The 24,787-nt window shown below is 41.3% G+C and overlaps 1 protein-coding gene across 1 annotated transcript in view; it reads right to left on the bottom strand.

The window, feature by feature from the left end:
* The window catches only part of PLCB1 (phospholipase C beta 1), a 165,599-nt gene that overhangs the window by 116,550 nt on the left and 24,262 nt on the right, over positions 1 to 24,787 (bottom strand). Inside the window, exons 7-8 of the mRNA XM_034060375.1 lie at positions 24,455 to 24,621; positions 3,273 to 3,419 (exon numbers count right to left, since the gene is read on the bottom strand). Of these exons, the coding sequence (XP_033916266.1) occupies positions 3,273 to 3,419; positions 24,455 to 24,621 (314 nt within the window). The remainder of the gene's footprint in view (positions 1 to 3,272; positions 3,420 to 24,454; positions 24,622 to 24,787) is intronic.

The following is a 24,787-nucleotide window of genomic DNA, read 5'->3' as shown; positions in this document are numbered from 1 at the left end:
CAAGGAAGCTCTGAGTGCAGCAACAGTTATAACTGAGACCAGAAAAGCTGGAAGACAGCAAAGGAGAGGCCACAGCAGCAATAAAGAAGAGAACATGCCCTTCATGAGACACTTTTCTAGAAACAACTGAAAGTACTGGACTGTAAGGACAGAAGGAGATGCTGAAGGTGAATGGGACAGCCCCACATTGGCTATGCGCACTACACTGATAGCTCTGCAGCCTACTGCTGCTATAGTTCATCCTTTTAGCCAACAACAAAACATATGTCAAAGGCTTGTGATGTTCATGTTTTGCATTTCACATACACCATCATGTTCACAGACGTTCACAGCCATCTAAGTGTGCAAGTCTGATAACGATACTTTATCATTTGTCTTTGACTTTGGGTGCTGCTGAGAGAAAAGCTGCAAAGTCACTCCCCACTGTGACAACAGCAGTAACCTGAGGTGAGACTGGGGAGAAACCATTAAAAATGCAGGGTTGCACATGACGGGTTCAAAGCAGTAAATCAATGAATATGACAGCAGTGAGAACAAAGATGAGGGACAGTAAACCAAAGTTTCCAAAAGATGACATTTTGCTATAAATCACTTCTTCCTTCATGAAGTTTTACCTTCGCGCTTAAAAACTACATTTCCCTAAGAAAAAGAAAGCAGTAACACTTCTAAATAAATAATCAGGACTTGATGTACTGCCAAGGGTTTCTACCAAAGGCTAGGAAAATGATCAGCATAATTAAAAATACATTCAGTGTGCACATGTTTCTTTTTATGTTATAATGCTTCTTGGTGCATGCTTTTTCTGGGTTTGAAAACTAACAAAGGGAGAGATAATTGGTAGGGCATTAAGCAGAGTAATCATAAAGTATGGCTAGACTGAATGGATTTCTTATTGTCCTCATAATTATTACATGACTACATGCTATTTCACATGTCCAGAGAGGGCAGAGGTGCTGCCGAAGCTCCCCTTCCAAAGCCATGAGCACTTGAGTATGAGCAGCCCTATTGAAACCTTGGGAAAAAGATTAGTCTGCCACTATTCATTTTATTCATTTTGCTAAGTCCTTGCTGGAAGAAAGCAAATGGCAATGTGACTGCTGTATCTGGTCTAGCCTCATTGCAAAAGCTAAGGGTGTCAGCTTTAGTAATATGCAGATCAAAATCAAATCATTAATCCCATTGTCGGCCAGCTGCCATGCAGTTACTGAACATGATGAACCAGTAAAAGAGAAAGACATGCGTTTTGTGCCTGTAAATGTGAAAATATACACTCTGAAATGGAATTTGGAAGAGATTCCAACTTATTTTGCACTGTTCCCTGAGTTTACTGTGATTTACTCTCTCCAACTTACTAACCCAGGAATGTTATGTTAAATCAAGACTGAAGATCATACTTCTAAATGTAGCTTCTGAAATGAGTTACAAATGCAGGCAAAGAAAATTGCAGATGCAATCTGAGATGATTTGCAGACTTTCACATACAATTGAAAGTGAATTTGGATAGTTTCAAAGTAAGCTTTCCTTCTTCTGCAGTAATTCGATATGTCACTTGTGGTGCAGTTAAAACACTTAGATTAGGTTGGATTAATAATGAATTCCCATCCTTAACTCATTGGGGTTTTTGGCTTCTAGACCTTTAGAACACTGCTGTCCTGAACAACCCTCACCAAAAATTGGTGGCATGGTACTGGCTATAAATTCATGCTGGTAGAGGGGAGAGCAGTTTTATCTCTTCAGACCAACTTTAAACTGCATTGTCTGTCCTCCCTGTGGGCCTATGCTTCCCACATTAGTTCCAGCAGCTTTACTGTTTTCTTCCAGAAAAGCTGCAGCATTTGGTTTTTAGTGGGCCCTAATCCTCCCTGACAGAACAAAGTCCATCCTGGAGGTAAGAGGCCTGCAAAATATCATTATTAAGCATTGTTTTTCCTTTGGACACGTCTGCACTCTTCCAACAAGTATAAATTTCTGTATATTGGAATCATAACTTAAAAGTGGCCACACTGATTTTCACTCCTTTTAATTTAGAGAAACAAAATAGCTGTCAAGCCAAATCCTTATATGACAAGTTTTTAGCACAAAACATATTTCACAGCCAAGACATAAACCTCTGAAAAATGGTGTCTAATGGAAACAATGACAGCTCATTCACTTATGAAAGCACTCGAAGGTGCTGTACAAAGTGCTGTAACAAACACAGACCAGATGAAAGCAACTACCAAGTGGTCTGTTTAAGTTGGGCATCATCACTGCATGGTTTTGTTTAGGTTTTGGCATACTGGCATTCTAAAGACCTTGGGTCAGTTAAGGCAAGTTAATAACATTAAAAGCTCCCATTATCCATAAGGCACATTTTTAGCACACACTGCAGCATTACTTCTTTTTTATCATAATGCTAAATCATTAGCAAACATGGCAAGACAAGGCAAACACCAAATCAAATAGGAAAGAACTCCCTGTGCACGTCTGCTTCTCAAAAATGTTTGTTCCTACATAAACTAAATGAAAATAGTAAATTTACAATTATTGTCTCACAAGGTGACAGCATCTTAGACTAGAAAACAAGTGCCTAAAGTTGGACTGCTTAACTGTCCTAGGTTTTTGGGATCTTAAGGCATCACTGACTTTGCTGTGCAGCTCAGACTCATTAATTCAAATGAATGTGAGCTTCTGGGTTCTCAGCCTTTTTAAACACATGACAGCACCTACAAATTTCAGCTCAGCCATTAGATAGTCAGAGACCAGATTTCCATTCTTTGCAGATACCAATGGACTGTCAGAAAGCTATGTGCCATGTTGGGACCTCTCTTAATCTCTGAATCAAAGAGATTTCATGGAGCTCAACAAACTGTCAGATTTAATGTTTAGGGGCAAATTTATTAGCTACAGAGATGTTTTCCATATTCTGCTTTGCATAGTTGTTTGGCTTTCCTTAGTTGTCATAAAGAGTGCATTGTTCCCACTCCTCCCAAAAAAGGACCATAATCTAGAATCCTATCTAAGTTGGGGGAAACTTTCCATGGACTTCACTGGGTTTCAGACCAGACATTTACATAACACAACTGCTACCTACCTATATTAAAAGTGTAATAAAAGTGTATTTAATGCATGTGTGTAGCAGCTAGAACAACAATCATGTGTTACCCTTGCTCCCCTGAAAACTAAGCTCCATCATTGATCACTGCTGATGTTTTCAGTTCATTTTATGGTATCACTGCAAACATGCTATGAATTTATCCAAGATAAGAAATCAGATCTCTGTAACACTGTACCTGTGAGGTAGGTGTTGTGGGAGGAATTGATGAAATAGTGGGACAGTGGTTGAGACATATCTTCATTTAAATCCAGTTTCTCAGGTGGAACAACGCCGTTTTCTTCTCCACTCAGATATCGCATAAATCCGTCCACTGATATCTGTCCTGAGAGAAACAAAGATCCAGGGAAAGCACCAATTAACTTCAAGTATGGATTTTGTAACTCACAGATATTATGTTCAATACAGACTTGCACAAGGGTGTGTGTGAAAGATCATATCATCATCAGACTGGCCTTCATCTAGTTATTCCTATATCCTTTTATTACTCTTACCTCCTTCTTACCCCTATTCGTTGCACATCCCTTTACCTGTACCAAAGATAATTAATTTCATAATGAGTGTCTACAGATAATCAAGGGCAGTGGGAAATAAGACATAGAGAAGGCTACAAGAACAGAGAAAATAAACTAAAGTCTATCAAGGAAAGGAGTCTTCTATGGAAAAAGAAAGCTTGCTTTCCAGAGGAAACCTAGAAACCAGCAAACAGAGCACCGAGCAAAGGAACAGGTAACTTTGACCTCCTCTGAATGTGAGTCAATGGGTATATGAATGCAAGCAAAGCAAATGAACCAACTTTTGAGTGGGAACTAAGCTTTGCTTTGTAATTTTTATATTTGTCTTTCAATTCATATCTCACTGGAGTGCCAATGTAAATGATCATTTCATATGCTGCTGGCAAATTAGAAAGCTGAGTCCTATCCTCAGCTTAAATATCTCCGTTCTTCTCAGTGGAGCTGTGCTTATTACATCAGGATGAATTTCGCTGTCAAGCCTTCTGCATAAAGTTGATTTTAGGGTGTCAACTGGTACATTTACACTAAGAAAAGAAATAATCCAGCAGTCTGTATTTGAGGAGTAATGCTTAACTGAATGGATCTGCAGCATTTTTCTTTGCCTGGTATTTTTGTCTAGATTTCATCTGTAGATTTCCTCAACCACATAGGTTCAGTTAATGCAGTTACTGCCTGTAGTAAAACAGATCTTCCAAATCTCTGATGAGTCTCAAAGCATCTGACTCTCAACAATGGCAATTTCTTACCTCTTGTCCCCAGCCCAAAATATTCAGCATAGTATCTCTATAAAATGTCGACTGGCTTTGGCATTGAATAATGGAAGAAGTCTGATCTACTCTAACTCCACTACTATCTCCTTTAGGGTCAATCCATTTTAATCCTAAAATCACATAAACTTACAGATATTTTTCTAGCCTTTGAAAAAGTAATGGCATTTTTGTAAAGCTTGTAACCACAGGATGCACATACAACATTTACTTAAAATCTGTGCTTGGATCCTAGGATTTGGCTCTTAATCAGAGAGGAAAAGATGTAACAGTCTTAAGTTCAGATGTCTCATTTTCATAATAACCCAAGATGGTGGCACCAAATGAACCTATTCATACCACAAGGAATGCAGTGACAATACAGAGCAATGCAATTATCATTCATTCTTATGACAACAACTGTATGATGGTTGGAAGGAAAACCATCAAGTCCATCCACTATTTTAAGACTGTAATCTAAGTGTAATCTTGTCGGGCTCCACAGCTGCTTTCTTCTAGAGTAATAACTCAGCCACAGACAGAGGCGACATACTTCCCTTTGCACAAGAAAAGATGTATGATGGAGGAAATCAGGAAGAAACTCAACACCAAGGTTCTCCATGAAAGTAACTTCCTGAGCAACCTATCTGCTGTGTGACCCTACTAGAGAGATGTTATGAATGTGAACAATATCAGGTACTATCACGGAGTTACCTTGAGCTAAAATCCATTTAAGAGAAAGACTGTGCTGAGTTCACTGGGCTATAGATACAATCTGTGGTGTACATTCAAACCACACTAGCAACATCATACAGGAAAAAATGGGTAAGATCCAAATGGGATAGCTGCTACACAGAGAAGCAGCAAAGCTATGTGACATTACAGTGATTTACAGCTTTTGATGTTTGAGACAGCTCATCCCGAGTCACCTCTGGGTGAGAGTCATATCTCTGTGTTATCTTAAATGTGCCCCTTTCAGACAGACTAGAAAATTCAAAGTTGCATTGTCATTGCTGCTCCAGGCTGAAATGAAACATAGTAGTTTTCATAAACACAATACCTAAAAAAAAGTGGCATCATAATCACAGTGTTTGGAAAGAAAGGCTTCTATTTTGTTATACAGATACTGAGGTTGATTCGTGTGGCATAGTATTCAAACACCTCAAAGCAATCCCTGTGTTTAACCATCAGAGTATGCCTGAAAAACAAGGTCCTTGCAGTCCCTGTTTTTCAGATGAAGACCTGAAGCTAAGTATAAACTAAGTGACTGGGCAATATCCCATGGAAAACCCGTGGGTTGAGCTGGGAGTTGAATTGTACAACCTCTTGAAGCCTGTTTGGGTAAATTTCTTCACTATAAAGATGATGAGGCGCTGGCACAGGTTGCCCAGAGTAGCTGTGGCTGCCCCATCCCTGGCAGTGTTCAAGGCCAAGTTGGATGGGGCATGGAACAACCTGCTATAGTGGAAGGTATCACTGCCCATGGCAGGGAGTGGGAACTGGATGAGCTTTGAGGTCCCTTCCAACCCAAACCATTCCACAATTCTACCTTGAACACCTTTTGGATAAAAAGAAGCAAGGGGCCAGCACTTCTTCCCTTCTCTCTTTTTTGTGGTCTATTCTGCTTCTGCTCCTTTCGACATTGAAGTAAGACCACATCTGCAGAGTGGTCCTTCTGCATATTACATTAGTATTAACATACATCACAGCAAGTATTATTCACATGTATAATTACATAGCTTCTGAGTTACAAAGTTACTGAGCTCGCGGCTGTAGAATGCTATTTTCCCCATCATAATTAAGCAGTCAGCATTTCAGAATGCGAAGCAATTTGCAAGTTCAATTACAGCCGACATTGCACCAGTGAGAGTTTGACTGTGGAATGGAGATGGCAGATGTCAAAGGGACTTTGTATCCTGGATATTAAAGAGTATATTGTTTGTGACCAACGTCAATGATATTCTGAGGCCAACTGCAGCAAGGCCGATCCTCGGTGGACAGTCATCCAAAATGAAATAGCCTTGACTTACTGGTGAGAATGGTCTCTGTTTCCTTAAGCATATTGCAGATTTGCCACAGACATTGCCAAGAAAAAAAGTAATTTGTGATCAGTTCTTTCCATTACAGCTGTCACCTTTTATCTTTGCACATATTAAGAAGATTTAATGTTATGCCAAGCCAAGCTGTGTGGTTTGGTTGATATGCTGGAGGGAAGGAATGCCATCCAGAGGGACCTTGACACACTTGTGAGGTGGGCTGATGCCAACCTTATGAAGTTTAACCATGCCGAGTGCAAGGTCCTACATGTGGGTGGGAGCAATCCCAGGCACAGCTACAGGTTGGGCAGAGAAGAGATTCAGAGCAGCCCTGAGGAGAAGGACTTGGGGGTGTTGGTCGATGAGAAAATGAACATGAACCGGCTGCAGTGTGAGCTTGCAGCCCGGAAACCAACCGTATCCTGGGCTGCATCAAAAGGAGCGTGACCAGCAGGTTGAAGGAGATGATCCTGCCCCTCTACTCTGCTCTCGTGAGACCTCACCTGGAGCATTGTGTGCAGTTCTGGTGTCCTCAACATAAAAAGGACATGGAACTGTTGGAACAAGTCCAGAGGAGGCCACGAGGATGATCAGGGACTGGAGCACCTCCCATATGAAGACAGGCTGAGAAAGTTGGGGCTGTTCAGCCTGGAGAAGAGAAGGCTGCGTGGAGACCTCATAGCAGCCTTCTAATATCTGAAGGGGGGCTATAGGGATGCTGGAGAGGGACTCTTCATTAGGGACTGTAGTGACAGGACAAGGGGTAATGGGTTCAAACTTAAACAGGGAAGCGTGGTGATGCGTTGGAATGGATTGCCCAAGGAAGCTGTGAATACTCCATCCCTGGCATTGTTCAAGGTGACATGGTTTAGTGTGAGGTGTCCCTGCCCATGGCAGGGGGGTTGGAACTGAATGATCTTAAGTTTCTTTACAACCCTAACTATTCTATGATCTTTTCTATGATCTATGATCTACATGATTAGATATAAAAAGTTAGAGAGAAAAGAAACAGGCCAGGCAAAGACAAAGGGACAAAACAGATTCCCGTTTTCTTGTACACAGTGCTTTAAAATCATCTGAACACCACGTGTTTGATGAAACTTCCAAAAGTGTGCTCCACATACTGAAAAATATGGAATTAACTTGTCTTTTTTACTCTGACATCAGATGCTAAACTGATCTGATGTCACAGAATCATAGAATAGTTAGGATTGGAAAGGACCTCAAGATCATCTAGTTCCAGCCCCCCTGCCATGGGCAGGGACACCTCACACTAAACCATATTACCCAAGGCTTCATCCAACCTGGTCTTGAACACTGCCAGGGATGGAGCATTCACAACCTCCCTGGGCAACCCATTCCAGTGCCTCAGCACCCTCACAGTAAAGAATTTCTTCCTTAGATCCAATCTAAACCTCTGCTGTTTAAGTTTCAACACGTTACCCCTTGTCCTATCACTACAGTCCCTAATGAATAGTCCCTCTGCAGCATCCTTGTAGGCCCCCTTCAGATACTGGAAGGCTGCTATGAGGTCTCCATGCAGCCTTCTCTTCTCCAGGCTGAACAGCCCCAACTTTCTCAGCATGTCAGTTACAAGGACAGAGGTAGACCCGAAAAAAGCTCTCTAGTGTTTGTTGAAATGCTACCATCAACTTCAATAATGCCTCGTTCAAGACCTTACTAAGTAATTCTAAGCGCAATGCAAAGAAAGAGAAGGCTCCAGATGACTCTCTTTTAGCTATGCTGGCAAAGCCAGACCGAGAGCAAACACAGATGTAACCATAACAGAAGCTGTGTCAACAGCTACAGCGCTCAGTGAAGATTCTTTCCTCTCTGGGGTTTGGAGTTTACAAGTGCAAGAATACATTTCCCTCACCCTCCAGTATCTCGCCTCTAATTTATCTGATTAATTAGAATTTCCCTATGAGGTCACTTTGCAGTGCTTTAGCAAAACACTTCAACAGCACAAACATTTAAATGCCTCCTTCTTCCTCTGGTGTCTGGTCTATTTAAATGTTCAACACTTAACTCCCACAGCAGTGACACTGGAATGCTTTCTGGTAACAGGGCAATGGCTGCCTTCAACCTGCAGCCCTCTGGGGCTCACAGAGCCACTTCTCTTCCCCCTCCTCTCCTCTTTTCCCCTTTGGGCTCACAGGGCCACTCCTCACACTTGTACCCTCACTCCTTGCTGCCAGCACCATTTTGCCCTTCTTTAAACCCACATCCCCTGAGATACTGCCTTGGTGGCCAAGGGGTTGGGCTGTGCCCTGTGGTATGGCAGCAGCACCAGCCATGGCCTGTCCCAACAGAGACCCTGCAGCCCCAGTGCCCGGGCACTCACAGCCCAGAAAACAAGAGGTACAGCCTGAAAGGGAATATTACAGGGATATTCTAATCAATTGCTCCATTTCCAACTGAATGCAAATCCACTCTGCTCCCAGGACAAGCACTGTCTCAGTGCATCTCACCAAGAAGCAAACGTGTCGCAGCTGGATGACTTGCAAAGCCTGTCAAACCCACCTCGCTCCTACACTGAATGGAAGATGCTCGGATGTTGTGTTTGAAGATCAATGTGGGTATGTTTTCTCCTCTGGCCTCACTAAAGAAACCTGTGATGAATGTCAGCTGCGGGATATTTGACTGTCAGAGCATGCAGAAGTGGCTGAGTGAATTTTTGTGCAAAGCAACTAAACAACAGATCGATTTTAATGCTTTCATGGTGCAGTGGATGTCTGTAAAATGTAAGAGCAAGTATTGAGGAAAAATACAAAAGCATCTCATGTATTCTTAATCACATGCATTCCCAGCAGTGTAGCTGAACACTTGTGTATAAATTATATAAACCTTTATGTGATCTAAAACTGAATTTGAATTAAAAACTTATAAGAGCTAAAGGCAGTGGAAAGCCTGGAGATGCCATTACATGCCTTCCTCCATATTTATATATCAACATACCTTTAAAATTCATTCTCTAAAGATAGAATCATGCAATGGTTTGGGTTGGAAGGGACCTTAAAGCTCATCCAGTTCCAACTCCCAGCCACAGGCAGGGACACATTCCACTAGAGTAGGTTGCTCCTAGCCCTGTCCAACCTGGCCTTGAAATGGGAAAGAAGGTTCTGAAAGAAAGGGACCTCGATCTTTCCTTATTTTCTGAACATTTTACCCCTTACCTTCTAGGTATGAAATGCATGGAAAGCACCCTCACAGTCAGAGCCCCCTTACTGCCCATGCAAACTGTTATTCACTCGATGAAGTTCCCATGGTGTCTTTCCACGACACAAATCTTATCCAAACTCATACAGACCTACTCAAATCTAGTTCTAGCTTTACCCTGCACTGCTTTCCTTCAGTAAGGATCTAAGCTCCACTTGCACTGCACTTGCACACGCTAACAGTCCTTTTGCAGTGTGCACACAATCCCCTTTTTCCCCTCACACTTAATTTGGAAGCTCAACTTCATCTGCCAGTTGCCTGGCAGTTTGTCAGTGATTCTCCCACCTGCTGCCTCCAAACATCATCCTTTACTACAGAAAGATGAGGAAGCTCATCTAGGAGCCTCCACAAATGTCCCCAGCATTCAGCCTTTCACCTGCAGCAAAGCTTGAAGCAGCTTCTTAGCAAGCGGTTCCCCAGGACATCTTGAATGGTTGCTTCATATGACCTGCAAGGTGGTGAAATTTATGCAGAAATCAAGGAACCACCACCAGATTGCCCATTAAGTGAAGTAAACCAAATCTGTTCTTTTTTTCACTAAAATTTGGTAGGAATGAGAAGTAACTTCCTACTAGAAGGGTAATATATATAAGAAGGATGCTGAGAGAGCCTGTTGAAGTTCCCAGGCTGTGATCAGCCTCATTTCATGAAACATTGGAAGTGTTTGTGCAACAATTTGATCATTTCCTGCATCCCTGGCTCCACCTGATTGCTCAAAAGTAGTTACAAGTTCCTTATTAGCTACAGCTACATCATCCCCTACCTTTCAAGATCTATTACACTGGATGAAAGGAATAACTTATCCTGGATGGCACTTTACAGAAAAGCACATAGAAATGTAACCTGCTACTTTGCCTTTAAGGAAGAGGTCTCCTTTGTGGTCAACATTTGCCATCTCTAAAAGAAAACAGAAATCATTCCCATCATCCCAAATCCTTTCTCGGAAGCTGCCTTCAGGCAGGTGGCATACTGCTGGCAAAGGACCTATTGAAAGTTCACAACATCCATAGGTGCAAGGAAGTGAACCCTCTCTCCTGTGGTTCTTAGATATTGTCAATATTCATTAATGCAAACCTTTTCTTCTGCAGTTTGGTAGCTGGGATCTCCCCCTTCCTGGGAGATGGTGTTCACCAATTTGCCACAAAACAGGAATACCAGGCAGTCAGTTGAACTGGTTGATAGGAAAGACTGCACGTTGTGAATATACTTCTCAGAGACTCTGCTATTTGAAGACTTACTGATTATCACAAGGCTCTTTCTAATCCTCTTTGACTAGATCCAAAGAACCTATTTTTCCCATCAGGGTCTGTGACAGAACTTGTGCAGGACCAGGGCACTATGAACTTCCCTGTGCAAGCACCAACCCAGGTAACAGCCTCATGTAAAACTGTTCTTGTGCAGTTCATCCAGAGCTGGCAAAAGCATAGGCTGCTTTTGACACAACAATCTTTCTCCTGCTGCTTAATGAGACATAGGTAACTCGACAAACTCCTGCTTTCCCAACCCTTCCAGTGTACCAGCATATTGTTCCGCATGTGGAAATGCTCCTGAGTCCCCAGGAGCTTGCCAGCTCATCAACTTGAGGATGTAAACAACCCCCTGCTCACTCAACACCCGCAGCACTGTGCCAAGCCCAAGATAAGAGACATCAGGGTTCAAAGCAGGGCTGAGCTTCTAAAAGAAGCTTCTTCACCAGTTCAATGCCCTCCACAGAGGCCCAGGGTAAAGGTCAGAAACCCTGTAGTGCAGCAGGCTGGAGGAAATATGAAAGAACAGCTTATCCTGCAACCTTCTCAACCCAATCCCTTGATCTAAACTTCATCACTCCTATTTCAGCAGATAAGCTATATGCACATATTGACTGCTACTTCATTTTCCCTGGCATAAGCCTAGCCTCTCCCCAGGAACCTTACAGTCCTTTGGGCAATGTGCCAGGACAGAGCAGGACAGAAAACAAGAGAGGCAACAACTGACAAGAGAACAGACCACATTTCAATTTGCACTTTAGTCTTGCAACTTTAACATCAGCTTGTCTCTTAAACTATGTGGATGTTTTGTGTGACAATTAAAATGTGTATCTGCTTGTAAGCAGTCAACAGGTTTGGCTGCAAAGATCTTAAACATTTCTTTCCATATATTTGCAAACTTCATAGAGCCTTCCATTTGTTAACACCCATGCTGTTATCCATTCACTTGTAATGTAACTAGAAGGCACAATTGTGCCAAGAGACGTTATTAACGTGAAAAAGAAAACAAACACACACACACACAAAGGAAAAAAGACAATTAATTGGCTCCTCATATCTCCCAGTTAGCAATGCAGAATTACATTAGTGTTTTGCCTGACAGTGAAATCAGGCCTATTCCAACGCAATCTGTAACATTAATCACATTCACTGTAATCCCATGCAACTGAGCAGTCCTTTCAACTCAAAGATTAAAATCTGCCAAGTAAAGCAGATACTTCGTAGTCCTGTGAGAGAGCTGTACAATATGCCCCATTGGGAATTCTGTTTCACAAACCAGCACTGCGATTTACAGTTCATTAGGTATTGAAATTTTCATGCACAGTGTAGAGTGGGATGCATGTACCCCCAGTGCGTCTCTAGACATTAGGCACACATTAGCTACTCCATGCTTTGTGAGCCAGCAGAGATGTTCACAAGGATGAATTTACATAAAATTCACACTGTGTGGGACATGATGTGCCAGAGCCACTCTCATGACACTTGCAGCATTTGCATCCAAGTGATTTTGGAAGCGGTGCTGAAACCTGTTTGGCTTTCCAGACACGTGTGCTATTAGTATATTGCTATGGTTTAACTGGAATTTCAGAGTGCATTGAGTTTTGTGAATGGGGGCAGGACAGGCCTGCACAGTCCAGGCAACACCCTCTTAATACACATCAGTGCTGCTCTACCAAAAAACCCAAAACGCTGCAGACAGAAACAACTTTCAGGCCTTGGATCAGGATCTGCAGCTACTTCAAAATACCTACATACCAACCTTCATTTACATCCACAAGCAGAACTCATCAGTAACTCCTCTATTTTAGTATTTTCTCAGTGATCAGCAAGGGGAAAAATGAATACTAGTCAGACAGTTTTACCAAATTAATAAGTAAGTAGAGGAAGGGCAACACATCTGAATCATTGATCTGAATATTAGTGAAGCATTGACTAGAGCTTCTAAATCCAGATCTTTCCTTATTGGAAAAACTAATCTGCTGAAAGCACAGATGGAAATAAACTGAAGTCAAGACTGCAAGATCTGAGTTTCTTTGAATTTGAAGGCTGAACTGCATGGAAGAAGTCCAGAGGCTGCCACACTGGTTTCATACAGTCTTTCATAATCTACACCAGAATCAACAACACAGGGTATAAGGAACAGACCATTCTCTAGGAACTGTTACAAAGCAGGTAAATGGGACAGAAATCAAATGAGAACACACAAGCAATAATTCAAGGTAGGTAGCTAATCATTCAAGCAAAGAAACACCCCAAACACAGAGCTGAGTTGGAAAGAAGATACCTAGAAATCCATCATCCTGAAAAGCAGATAAGATGAAGAGAACAACAATGTCTTTGTATGTAGCTGCATCAAAAAAGATGGCTGGGAAAAATGTAATTGGTTGGCATGACATTTTACTATCAAGTCACTGATGAAAGAGGTAAATATGCCTGGCATTGAATATAGCAACACACGTATCCATAACTAAACCGTGCCACACAGGCAGCCCTACAGATTTAATGGACACAAATTATGCTTAACTTACTTAACTACTGACAACATCAAAGATCTTAATAGGATCAGTGACACTGCTTCCTGTCTCACAGCTTGAGTTTTTGACTATGTATCATCAGAAATGTGTCTGTATACAGAAGATGACTTAGAGAAGTGTTATGACTAGTAACGTATGTCACAATATATGCTAAAACAAGAAAGGTCAAATATGTGAAGCCTAGGTGGCACTAATTACTCAAGTGTAAATGATAAGGATGAGGCAGAACAGTTACAGTGGCCAAAGGCAGAATCAGGTATCAGAAAGCAGTCCAACAGAAAACTTGGGGCGAGTGTCAGAAAAAGCTTGGCAGTGCTACAATTAATTGCACTAGGAAACAGTCTTGAAATGGATTTCATTGGTCCTCTCATTGCTTAAATCCTTTAAATCAAACCTGTTGTGTTCCAGTTTCATTCAGATTACTAAACTTACAGGAAAACATAATGGATCCAATTCTGCCCTCAGTTATACTTGCTCAGCTGCTTTCTGTAATTAGACAGTTACCTGGCCACCAACCAAACCACACTTTCTTTGGCAACATGTTCTTGAAAAAGAAACAGAAAACTCAATGAGAAAGGACTAGAGCAAGATTCACTGCTCTACCCTTGCGTGGGTATACTGTAATAGGACACAGGGAAATCTGAATAAAATCAGAGAACACTAACTCCTATACAGTATCAGAAAGAAATGCTTACTGAATGACAAGCAGTCAGAGAGAAAAACATGGGAAGCTAAACATGTTGTACCTAAGTAGCATACAGAAAACAGCTCGCTTGGTATCAGTTAATCCATGCGGAAATATCACATGCCTGAGGACACCGAGATCCAGAATATCTTACAAAGGAAGGATCATCAACCAAATAAAGCAGAACTCAGTATATTTGAATCAGAAATGCTTGTCATTCTAATGAAGCTATCACAATTCATTTATCATCAGTACAAGTGCACAGACAAAACTAACATTGCCATCAGTTTCTTCTCTTTATTTCTCTCCAAGAAAATGTTCGCAAATGGAAAACCATTTTTCTGACTGGTTTTCAGAAGAGGTACTGCAGCCTGAGACAGCTCAGGAAGGAAATACTTCCTATGAGCTTCTAGGCAAGCCACGCCAATAGCAAACCTCATACTTTTATGATAAAGAGCATTTCCAATCAGAATGAAAACGCTGGGAGCATTCCAAGGACGCTGCCATCTCAAAAGAGAAAAGAAGATGGAGTGTCACTGGAGAAGAGACAATAGTTGCCAAATCTCACTTGTGTCTGTTGGCATGAGCCATCCATTTTAACATGGTCTTAAGTCACTGGGCAATGTTGAGCATCCTGTTTATTTCATCAGCAGTCACAGGGGTTTCCAGCCCTTTTCAAACACCCAAGAAGAAAGGGCTCTAATCCACAGGGGCTACAGCCTATGAAAGCCATGTAATTTTCCCCAGTAGTGCTAGGAAACAGTACTTATGTAGAAAACATACACATAGGGAAGATTTTAAATACTCAACATTTTCTTTTCCTCAAAATTTGAATGTTCAGAACACATTTCTTTTAATGAATATTGATCACCTATATCTCAACAGCAGTCTTAAAAATGTCTACTGTAACAGCATGGCCACAGATCAGAGATTCTGGTAAGCTAAGGTGGTGTGTTAAGGAGCATAATTCTTGGAACCTGTTACACTGAAAAACAGTGTCTCATACTAGTAAGTGTTGTGTATACATGTGTATATATACATATATATATATAGTATATGCTTATGATGGCTTACAAACACAAGAGTCCAGCATCTTGAACCAAGCACATCTGCATTACAGTTCACATTTAACCAGATCCCTATATGTAGTATAAAGCAGTTTCTTACTGGTTATCATCCTCTTCAGCCACACATAGCTCCCTCTTTAAATTGAATGAGTTTCTAAAACACTAACACACATATATATATGTACATATATATATACACACACACATATATATACAAATCTGAATGCTTAGTGATTTTAAGAAGGGAGGGAAGCCCACTCTGGTGTAGGTAAGCAAGCAATCTTTCCTAAATCTTAAGACTGAAGCAGGGTGATCAGCATCATCTCCAAGTTGGACTGTGAAGTAATGCTACATCTAAAGTTAGCTAGAGAACCACATGGGACTGCAGCTTATTCCTTGGCAGGCATTTACTTTCCTGCTTTTTTCTTTTCAGTTCCCTATCCAAATTCAATTTTGCTCAAAAGTGCTGGCTTGCTTGGTGCAGTCTTTATAGTAGCAAGTCTCAGCTACTGTCATAGAATCACAGAATCATAGAATAGTCAGGGTTGGAAAGGACCTTAAGATCATCCAGTTCCAACCCCCCTGCTATGGGCAGGGACACCTCACACTAAACCATGCCACCCAGTGCTCTGTCCAACTTGGCCTTGAACACTGCCAGGGATGGAGCATTCACAACCTCCCTGGGCAACCCATTCCAGTGCCTCACCACCCTAACATAAAGAATTTCTTCCTTAGATCCAATCTAAACCTCTGCTGTTTAAGTTTCAAGCCGTTACCCCTTGTCCTGTCACTACAGCCCCTAATGAAGAGTCCCTCACCAGCATCCCTATAGGCCCCATTCAGATACTGGAAGGCTGCTCTGAGGTCTCCATGCAGCCTTCTCTTCTGCAGGCTGAACAGCCCCAACTTTCTCAGCCTGTCTTCATATGAGAGGTGCTCCAGTCCCTGATCATCCTTGTGGCCTCCTCTGGACTTGTTTCAACAGTTCCATGCCCTTTTTATGTTGAGGACACCAGAACTGCACACAATGCTCCAGGTGACGTCTCACAAGAGCAGGGTCTTCCTGTCTTCCAGGTGCTGTCCAAGAGTGGGGCCTTGATTGCTAAAACCCCCAATGAACCCCTATATCTTGATATCAGCTGACACTGCAAGAGCAGTTTCAGCTGAGGTCTGCAGCATGATCCTGGATAAGTAGGTGCTACAGCAGGTCCAATTTATTCCATCAGGACCAATTGAGCAAAGGCAAACACAGTCAGCTAAACCCCAGTCTCCCAGCAGTCATCTTAAGCTTGGTATTTCTGAACACTTTTGAGTTCAAACTGCACATATCTACAGAAACTACTGTGGACAGAAGTCTGTGGCATCACAGGGTTTTACAGACACAAGCAGTATTTCTGGCTGCTCTTGACTTTGCTGCACAGATGTAGTAAGAAATTGTTTCTGACAGGATATCCCTTACAGGAAACGAGATAACAGATAGTTTACATCCAATTAAATCTATAAAAACACTACAAAAGCACCTTTCACACCAGTTCCTAGCTACCAGTGGAAGGAGCACTTTACAACATGGCAGATTTCTAAGACAGGCAGACAGCTAGATAAGGGGAAAGATTTGAAATCATACGGATAAAATACCATTAATCCCAATAATATCACAGTTATTTCTGACAGACCTGAAAGTGGGCCACTACTGGAATATGCCGCTGTCTTCTCAAACCTCTGAAAAACATGCTCTGTAGAATGTCTTGGAGTGATGTTGAGAGATATAATATTAAATGCTGGCTTACCTCCAATTGCCAAGTTTCATTAAAAGACATCTAAAAATACATACTCTTTTCCTCTTAAGTGATACTTCTCTACATAAGCTATTAATGCACTTGCCAAAAAGACTGTTCTGCAGTATAATGGGAAGAGATGAGCAGAGTGAGAACATGCTATGGGTGAGAAATATCCTAGGAAAAGCCTTCCTCATGACTAATATTTTCCTTTCACAAACTCCTCCAGTTGAAGAAGAGATTAATATTAAAGACAAGTGGAAAAGAATGAAGGTATGGCTCTGCAAAGACAGCTCCAGTAAACTAAAAAGAAGGGACCTGAGTCCCTTTTATGGGACATTCTTGTCTGTTCTTTAAACTTGATTCTGCACCAGCAGGCACTACATTCAAACCCTTTCATAAACAAATGGAGCTCTACCTTAATAATTGCTTTTTTCACCCTCTTTACAACCTCTTCATTTCTACCCTAAACTAATTCAATGCCACTTGACACCTCTGTGTTCTTCTGCCAACATTGTTCTTTAGCTTACCACTTCTTTGTGCCTCCCCAGTGTTTAACCCAGATGCATTTATAGGCAAGTCATAGTCCTAAAGGATATTGTTAGATGATTACATAGGACATTACAAGGGAAACTTCCTCATATGGTCGTTGTCTTGTAGAAGCGCATGTATTCCATCTATGTTCACAGCCCTGTTGTGACAGATACTGTACATACCAAAGACTCACAGATCACTGCTAGCTTCTCACGACGAAGACCAACTGCCTATTTAGTCGATTTGATCAAAGGATGAAGCAAACCCCAAAATGGCACATAATGTCAGTGACCTCATCTGTGGCAGAGCCAGGAAAACCCTGCTCTTCTGCCACCAGCTCTAGATGTCACCCACTGGATCACAGCATTCTTCGTCCTCATGGGCCCTTTGCAGTGCGAAGCACTACATTCGTAGCAGTCATAAAGAGGCAAACCCCACAATGTTTATTCATAGTTTATATACATTTCTTTCCTTCAGCACTTGAGCCCATGCTGTTTTATGTTTTCAGAAGTAAACTTTACCTGATATTTATCTTCAAACAATAAATCCTGCTGCTAAAATTGAATACCTCCCTGTGTTCTGTAAAAGAGGCAGTAAAACAGCAACAACCCCAAAGAAACTGTTTTACTTTTAGAGGAAGTTTTCTGTTTATGGGCTCTGATAGTTTGAGTCACACACAATATAGGCAGGCAGCAGCAGCAAAATCTGTCTACATAACAGCTGAAGTGCAGGACTGATGTAAGATTGTCTTTACTAATCTTTGAGCAATAGCTCCAGCTGAAGGGAATGATGCAGCCCATACTCCAAAACCTCTACTCATGTTTGCTTTGTGGTCCTGTCACCCCAGGTTCTTTTCTCCATTTCCAGTGTTAGGATACAGGGCTTAAGTCTGCCTGTAGGGTCAGAGGCTGGGGTCTAACCTATCTATCAGGTTTCTGGAATGTGGGACAAGAGTCACTGGTATGGTCAGCTCCAGTATTAGCTAGCACAGGTCTGGTCTGACTGCTGAATTTATATTATCACAATTAGTTTATACTCTGCTGCTCTGAAGATACAACTTCCACAATAGAATTACAGAATAGTAAACCAGTCAGGGTTGGAAAGGACCTTAAGATTATCAAGTTCCAGCCGCCTGCCATGTCCATTTTACATTCAGCACAGCTTCACTGCTATCGGTGGAGCTATTCCTGGTGCCAGATACCTGTCCCAAAATGCGTTACTGTGATGCTCGTGCTTCTTTCAAAGTACCTGTATTATACACAGAGGATTAGGAAACGTGTCCTCCTTGGAATCCTAAACGTATTTTTGATATTTCATTAATTCCAGTGCCAACAGCATAAACTACCTCTATGTAAAACCAGATGAGTCTCAGACCCCAGACAGTTCCTAGGCTTTCAAAAGGCAACCAAAGAATAAAAGGTAAAAACTTGTGCTTTTTCACTACTGTGTCTTTGTTCACGGTTGCAAAATCCATTAATACTGGTCCACATCCCTGTTTCATTTTGTTATCAAGTTCTTACAGTTCAGAAAGACGAAGCACTTTACCCATAAAACAGATGCAAAAAAATCCTTGTATTGGAGGATTTTCCATCTAAAAGAACTCTACATTTTATTTTTAACTTAAGATGTAACTTCCAAGCAACTGCAAGATCTGAAATGAATTTCACAGCTGAAACAGTAACAAAACCCCAAGCAACTAGAAAGAAAATACAGTGCATTACAGAAACATATTTTCTAACTTCATTTTGACAAGTATAGCTTCCATTAACACATTATTAACTTATTGTGTCCCTGCCCTTGGCAGAGGGGTTGGAACTAGACGATCTTTAAGGTTCCTTCCAACCTAAACCATTTGATGAGGCTATGATTCCATGATTTACGGTACATTATTCACACTAACATTTGCTGCATATATATATTTAGGCTTTCTGGCAAGATACCTAACTCTGCACTTGTTGCTGACAGCATGGAATATGTGTGTGGCTTATAGAGTTTAAAGAGTAATAAACTCGGAGTGGATCTATTGCTCTGTTGTCACTTAGAATCATAGAATCATAGAATAGTTAGGGTTGGAAAGGACCTTAAGATCATCTAGTTCCAATCCCCCTGCCATGGGCAGGGACACCTCACACTTGATAAAGAGAAACAATGTTGAGAGCTCTTCTCTTGTACAACTGGAATGCTGGAAAGCACTGAAAATCCCAGACTTAATGGGGTTTTTTCTAAGTATTCTTGAATTCCAAAGCTGCAGTTAGGATGCTTGAAAGACTTCACCTATTTTGTAACACTACCTACAAATGTTTCAGTGCCAGAAAAGGCCATCACTTGCCTGGTTTATGCATCAGAATTTATGCTTTAAATATTATGAAGTATGGCTTAAAAGCATAGCCACAGTTCATGGTACCTGGTTTTGCCACTAGAATCTGTTGCCTAGGAAATCACTCCCTTCTGAAACCCAGAAAGACTCCAACGTGTAATTACTCTTAAGCAGTTACTGAAAGGTGAATTTAATGTGGTGGGATTAAAATGTTTAAAATACACTGATGTTTAAAGGAGGAAAACCACATTTGTCCTGAAGTGAATACTGCTGGGTATTAAAGCTGCCATGGGAAAACCACATGTAGTAAATACTGCATAAAATTAAATATACCTTAACCTAATGTTAATTGCTTAATTTATTTTATTACCTAGGAAAAACCCAGCACAAGAACTACTTATAAATGCACATTAGCAAAGCAGAATTAATACTGGAATTCAAAGACAGTCATGGAACCAGCTCCCCTACAATCCTTCTAAATACAAGTGTAACTAAAACTGATATGCAGTATTCCCAAAAAGGTATAGTGGAGAAAATCCGGAGAAAGAAATGCTGTAAAATGTAAGAGGAAAGCTTTTTTCTTCTGTGCAGCCCTAAAAATCTGGCCCTTTAACATTAAATAGGCAGAGAGAGCGTTTAAACAAATACACACTTAAGAGAAAAAGAAAATTAAACTCTTTAAGCCATTACTTATCTCAAAGATGCCTTCTAGGAAGTACAAACTGATGTCCAGATCCATTGGCCAAGAAAATCTCCAAAGCACTTCCAGACTCTGTTTAAAGCTTATACTACAGTCAAGACTGTCTCTGGCAATAAAGGCCAATTTAAAGATAATGGCTAATAATAACCTACCCCTTGTCTTGCTTCCACCAATGAGTATGGTTGGGAGCATATACTTTATTGCTGTAGCACAAATCAAGCTTTTTCACATCTCCTTTCCCTAGCAGGCCTTGGATTTGTATTCATTGTTAGTCTGGTACATGGGTATAGCTCTTCTTGCTTAGAGTATTTAAGAGACGCAGGATGCCCCTAGAACCAGACTGTTACTCAGTGGTATTCAAAACACTGTTTTCAGAAGGAAAGGCTTACATAGAGACAATGGGATTTGAGCTCTCAAAGCTCCAGGGTCCTTTTGAACCTAGGAACTTTTAGAAATGAACTGCATCATTCAGTCAGGAAGAACCAGCACATTTCTGCAGGATTTTCACCTGATTTATATGGTAGATTTCACATCATTCTCAAAACCAGGACTGTCGCTGCCAGGAGCAAGCAGAGACCCCTGAAACTCAGCATCAGTGTCCCTTCTCCCACCCCTAATCTAACAAGAACCTGAACAGCTCACTTTTATACAAGCCTTCTTAAAAAATAAAAGCAAATAAGGCAATTCCCACTCAACCCCTTGGCAACTGACTTATTGATACACATCCCATTATCAACATGGCAACTTGAAAGGGAATACATTCAGCAGTTGTGCAGCCACCCAATGGCTTTACAACCTGAAAATACCAAACTACAAGGTGCTGCTTAACCAGGCCCAACAGCCCCCCAGTATCCTTTCGCTGACAGCAAGAGGCTGCTTGCACCAGGAGCTTGTTCTGCTTCCACCTGATAACAAAACACGCTACACACAGCACATTCATCTCTTTCAGTGTATGACACAAAACATTAATCACAACAACTTGCTTCAATCACTATAAAAATACTACTCCAGATGCTTAACCTATGGAGATGTCAAGTCCATGTACCTGCTGATATTGCAAAAGCTTCATTGCAATACAGTAGGCAAGGATACATTAGTGATGAGCAGGAACACACACACAGCTCTTTCCTCAAAAGGCTGCAACCTAAGGCCCTTAACCAATAAGAACATTGGCATTTGATTTTGTCAGGTACCTGAAGAGCCGTGTTGTTAAAATTTATAATGTTATAGACAGCTTTTGCTTACTGTGTTCAAAATACTGCAGTTGAGCTGCAATGGGTACAAAAAAAGGGCTATAATGGTGAGCAGAGAAATGGAGAATTATGAACTGTCAAAAGCAGAGGTGTGAAAGTTGAGAGCCAGTAAAAGCAATCTTTAGAAATCCATTTAATTATCTGAGAGAGAATAATTAAAAGAGAACATTATCATGCAGATAATGAATACAGTCAGATTAGATGGGAAATTAAATGAGTGAAGGTCTAGAACTGTCCTAACTGGGTAGTGGGAGTGAGGAGTCAGGCTGCTGCACAAAGGCAGACAGCTTCTCTTTTCTGAATTTGGATTTTAAGTTTTTAAGGAAAAAAATCCATAATTTTATTCAAAAGAACATTTTAATACATAAAATTTTACTTGCTAAGAAGCACATGCACTGAACTATCAGAAGTTACCCAGGCACCAGTGCTCTGGCCAGAACTGCCCAGGCATTTCATTTCAACAACCTTGGGTATTGTCCTTTCTGACAGCAGAAAGCCTGAGTGACAATCCCTTTTACAAGTCACCATATTAAAAGGTCAGATCACTATTTTGAATGTGCACTGTTATATTTTGGTGACATTTTAGACACGCAGCATATTTTTGCAATCATTCCATGAGTGCAGGATTGGGCACACACCTACACTTCATTTAGTATACAGTGAATTGCATTCCCAACTCAAAGCGGATGTACAGAAAATATTGTGTCCCCGTGTCATTCCTGATTAGCCTATTCCTGTAATTTTAAGGTGGTAAGCTTGGGATTTGCACTGGAATGGGGAGCTCAGCTGCCAGACAGGATGCTAGATAAGAGGTGGTGTCTGCAGCACGGAGGTGGGCTACAGGTTGTGCCAACTCTGTCAAGAGTTTGCTGTACCTCAGTGCACAAGTTTAAATAGGGCAAAATACAAACAAACCCAGAAAAGGAATTAACTCTGTGACCTGCATTCCCCTTGTTAAAGCCAGCATTGTCTGTGAGAGCTCATTCTGCAAGACAATGTAAGTCCTACCCAGGAAAAGAGCACTGATGGAAAAGCAAGTGCTGCAGCAAATGTGTGAACCAACATAAACTAGGGTAAGCTGGAGTTGTCCCACAGATCCTACTTGGAGGGTAACAGCAAACACCATCATAATACCCTTTTTCTGTGGTTTGTTTCATTCTTCCTCCTTACTGCTAGTCAGAACGTGATTTCATTTTGACTTTGGTGTTCTGCTAGCACACCAGCACACCTCCTTCTAATAAATCCTTTATTTGGTTTATATGAAGTACCAATATTTGGGTAATAAGACTGATCTTTTATATCAGATTTTCCTGTCGCTGATGTGAAATAAGGTAAGCAGAGAGAAGGATTCTAATATTTGCACGGATGAGAGGAGGTCACAATGTGTTTTCATCTACTCACGCTAGTATTCTCACTGACGTCAAAAGACAGTTTGCGTAAGCATGACAAAGGAGCAGGATTTAACCCCTCCATCAAAACCTCTGGGCATGCTAAATTTGATTGGACTAAAAAAGAGAAAGATTACAGGTGTTTTGCCTTAAGACAATGTTGATTGCTGCATTGAGAGCAACAGGTTTCCTTTGGGAAGACATCTAGGTCAGAAGGCTTTCAGGGAGAGGGGCAGGAGTGCCTTCTGTTAACCTCTATGACTTTTGGGAGAGATATCTTTGTGTTTCCTCTGGATGCAAAAATCTCTGGACCAAACCAGTTTTTTCATATTAGATATTTTTCAGGATGGTCCCATGCCCCTAAAACATCTAAGGTATGAGCACATTAAAAGCTGGGGTAATCATTAGGATACGTGGATTGGAATAAATCAGGATGCAGACACAAATTCAAAGCTATTTTAAGACTTGTGGTGGCAGCAAGAGTCTGCAGAGATCTGAGCACGAGATCTCTCGCTGGCTCTGGCGAGATGCCCAGTTAAGCCCTGACAACTCTTGAGATTTCAAAAGGGATTTTTCTGTGATTATAGAACCAAATACACTCGGCTGCTCTCACATCTTGCTTTGTACCACTTTAGCAGAAAGTGGAGGGCTGCACTTATTCCTGCTATTAAATGACAGAATTATCTTCTTCTTAGCTTCACTGTCACTGAGTTTTAATTTACATTTGGATGCTGCAGAGGGACTGTTCATCAGGGACTGTTGTGATAGGACAAGGGGTGGTGGGTTCAAACTGGAACAGGGGAAGTTCAGGTTACATATAAGGAAGTTCTTTACTGTGAAGGTGGTGAGGCACTGGCACAGGCTGCCTAAAGAAGTGGTGAATGCTCCATCCCTGGCAGTGTTCAAGGCCAGGCTGGACAGAGCCTTGGGCGACATGGTCTAGGATGAGGCATCCCTGCCCATAGCAGGGGTTTGGAACTGGATGATCTGAAGGTTCTTTCCAACACAAACCATTCTGTGATTCTATGATTACAGATGCAGGTAAATAGTCATTGTCTTAGTAAGGTTTCTGCTTACATCTGTACACCAGAGCAACTGTTCTAAGCTATCAATTACATTTACCAAAATGCAAACACTGAAACCAGCCCCATCCTTCCTAAACTGATCCCAACCAAATACATTTAAACATGCACAACACGATGTCTCACAGTACAATCCAAAAGCAGATAGCTGGAAATGCAATTTGATTCTGAACCAAATTGTGCTTTAGCATGTGCTGCAAGATAATTGAGTCATTGTTTCAAAGCAGAAACCGAGTACAGGGAGAATGTAAAAACCACTGACCTTTCTTTGCCAGATTACTGTTGGGTTCATACTTCTCAATCAGCTGCTGAACTTGTTCTTGTTTTAACGGTGGATAGAGGATTTCATTTAATCGTGGATCACGTTGCTTAAGATTGATGAAGTCCATCATTTGATCAACAGTAAGGTATGGTTTGCTCTTGGCACCACTAGAGAAAAATTAAAGCAACAGCAAAGCCATTTAAATACATTTCCTTCAAATCTTGTTCAATGTAACTTCCCAGGGAAACAGCCCAGATTCAAACTATCCTGACAACAAAAACACTGTCCCGCTGTGCCTCTGGACTAATTTACTCTGCCAGCATGTAACAACAA

Source organism: Melopsittacus undulatus, chromosome 3 (assembly GCF_012275295.1).
Source record: "Melopsittacus undulatus isolate bMelUnd1 chromosome 3, bMelUnd1.mat.Z, whole genome shotgun sequence".
NCBI classification, from domain to species: domain Eukaryota; kingdom Metazoa; phylum Chordata; class Aves; order Psittaciformes; family Psittaculidae; genus Melopsittacus; species Melopsittacus undulatus.
The sequence above is the reverse complement of the archived record's forward strand: the minus strand, read 5'-3'. Positions and strand labels throughout refer to the sequence as shown.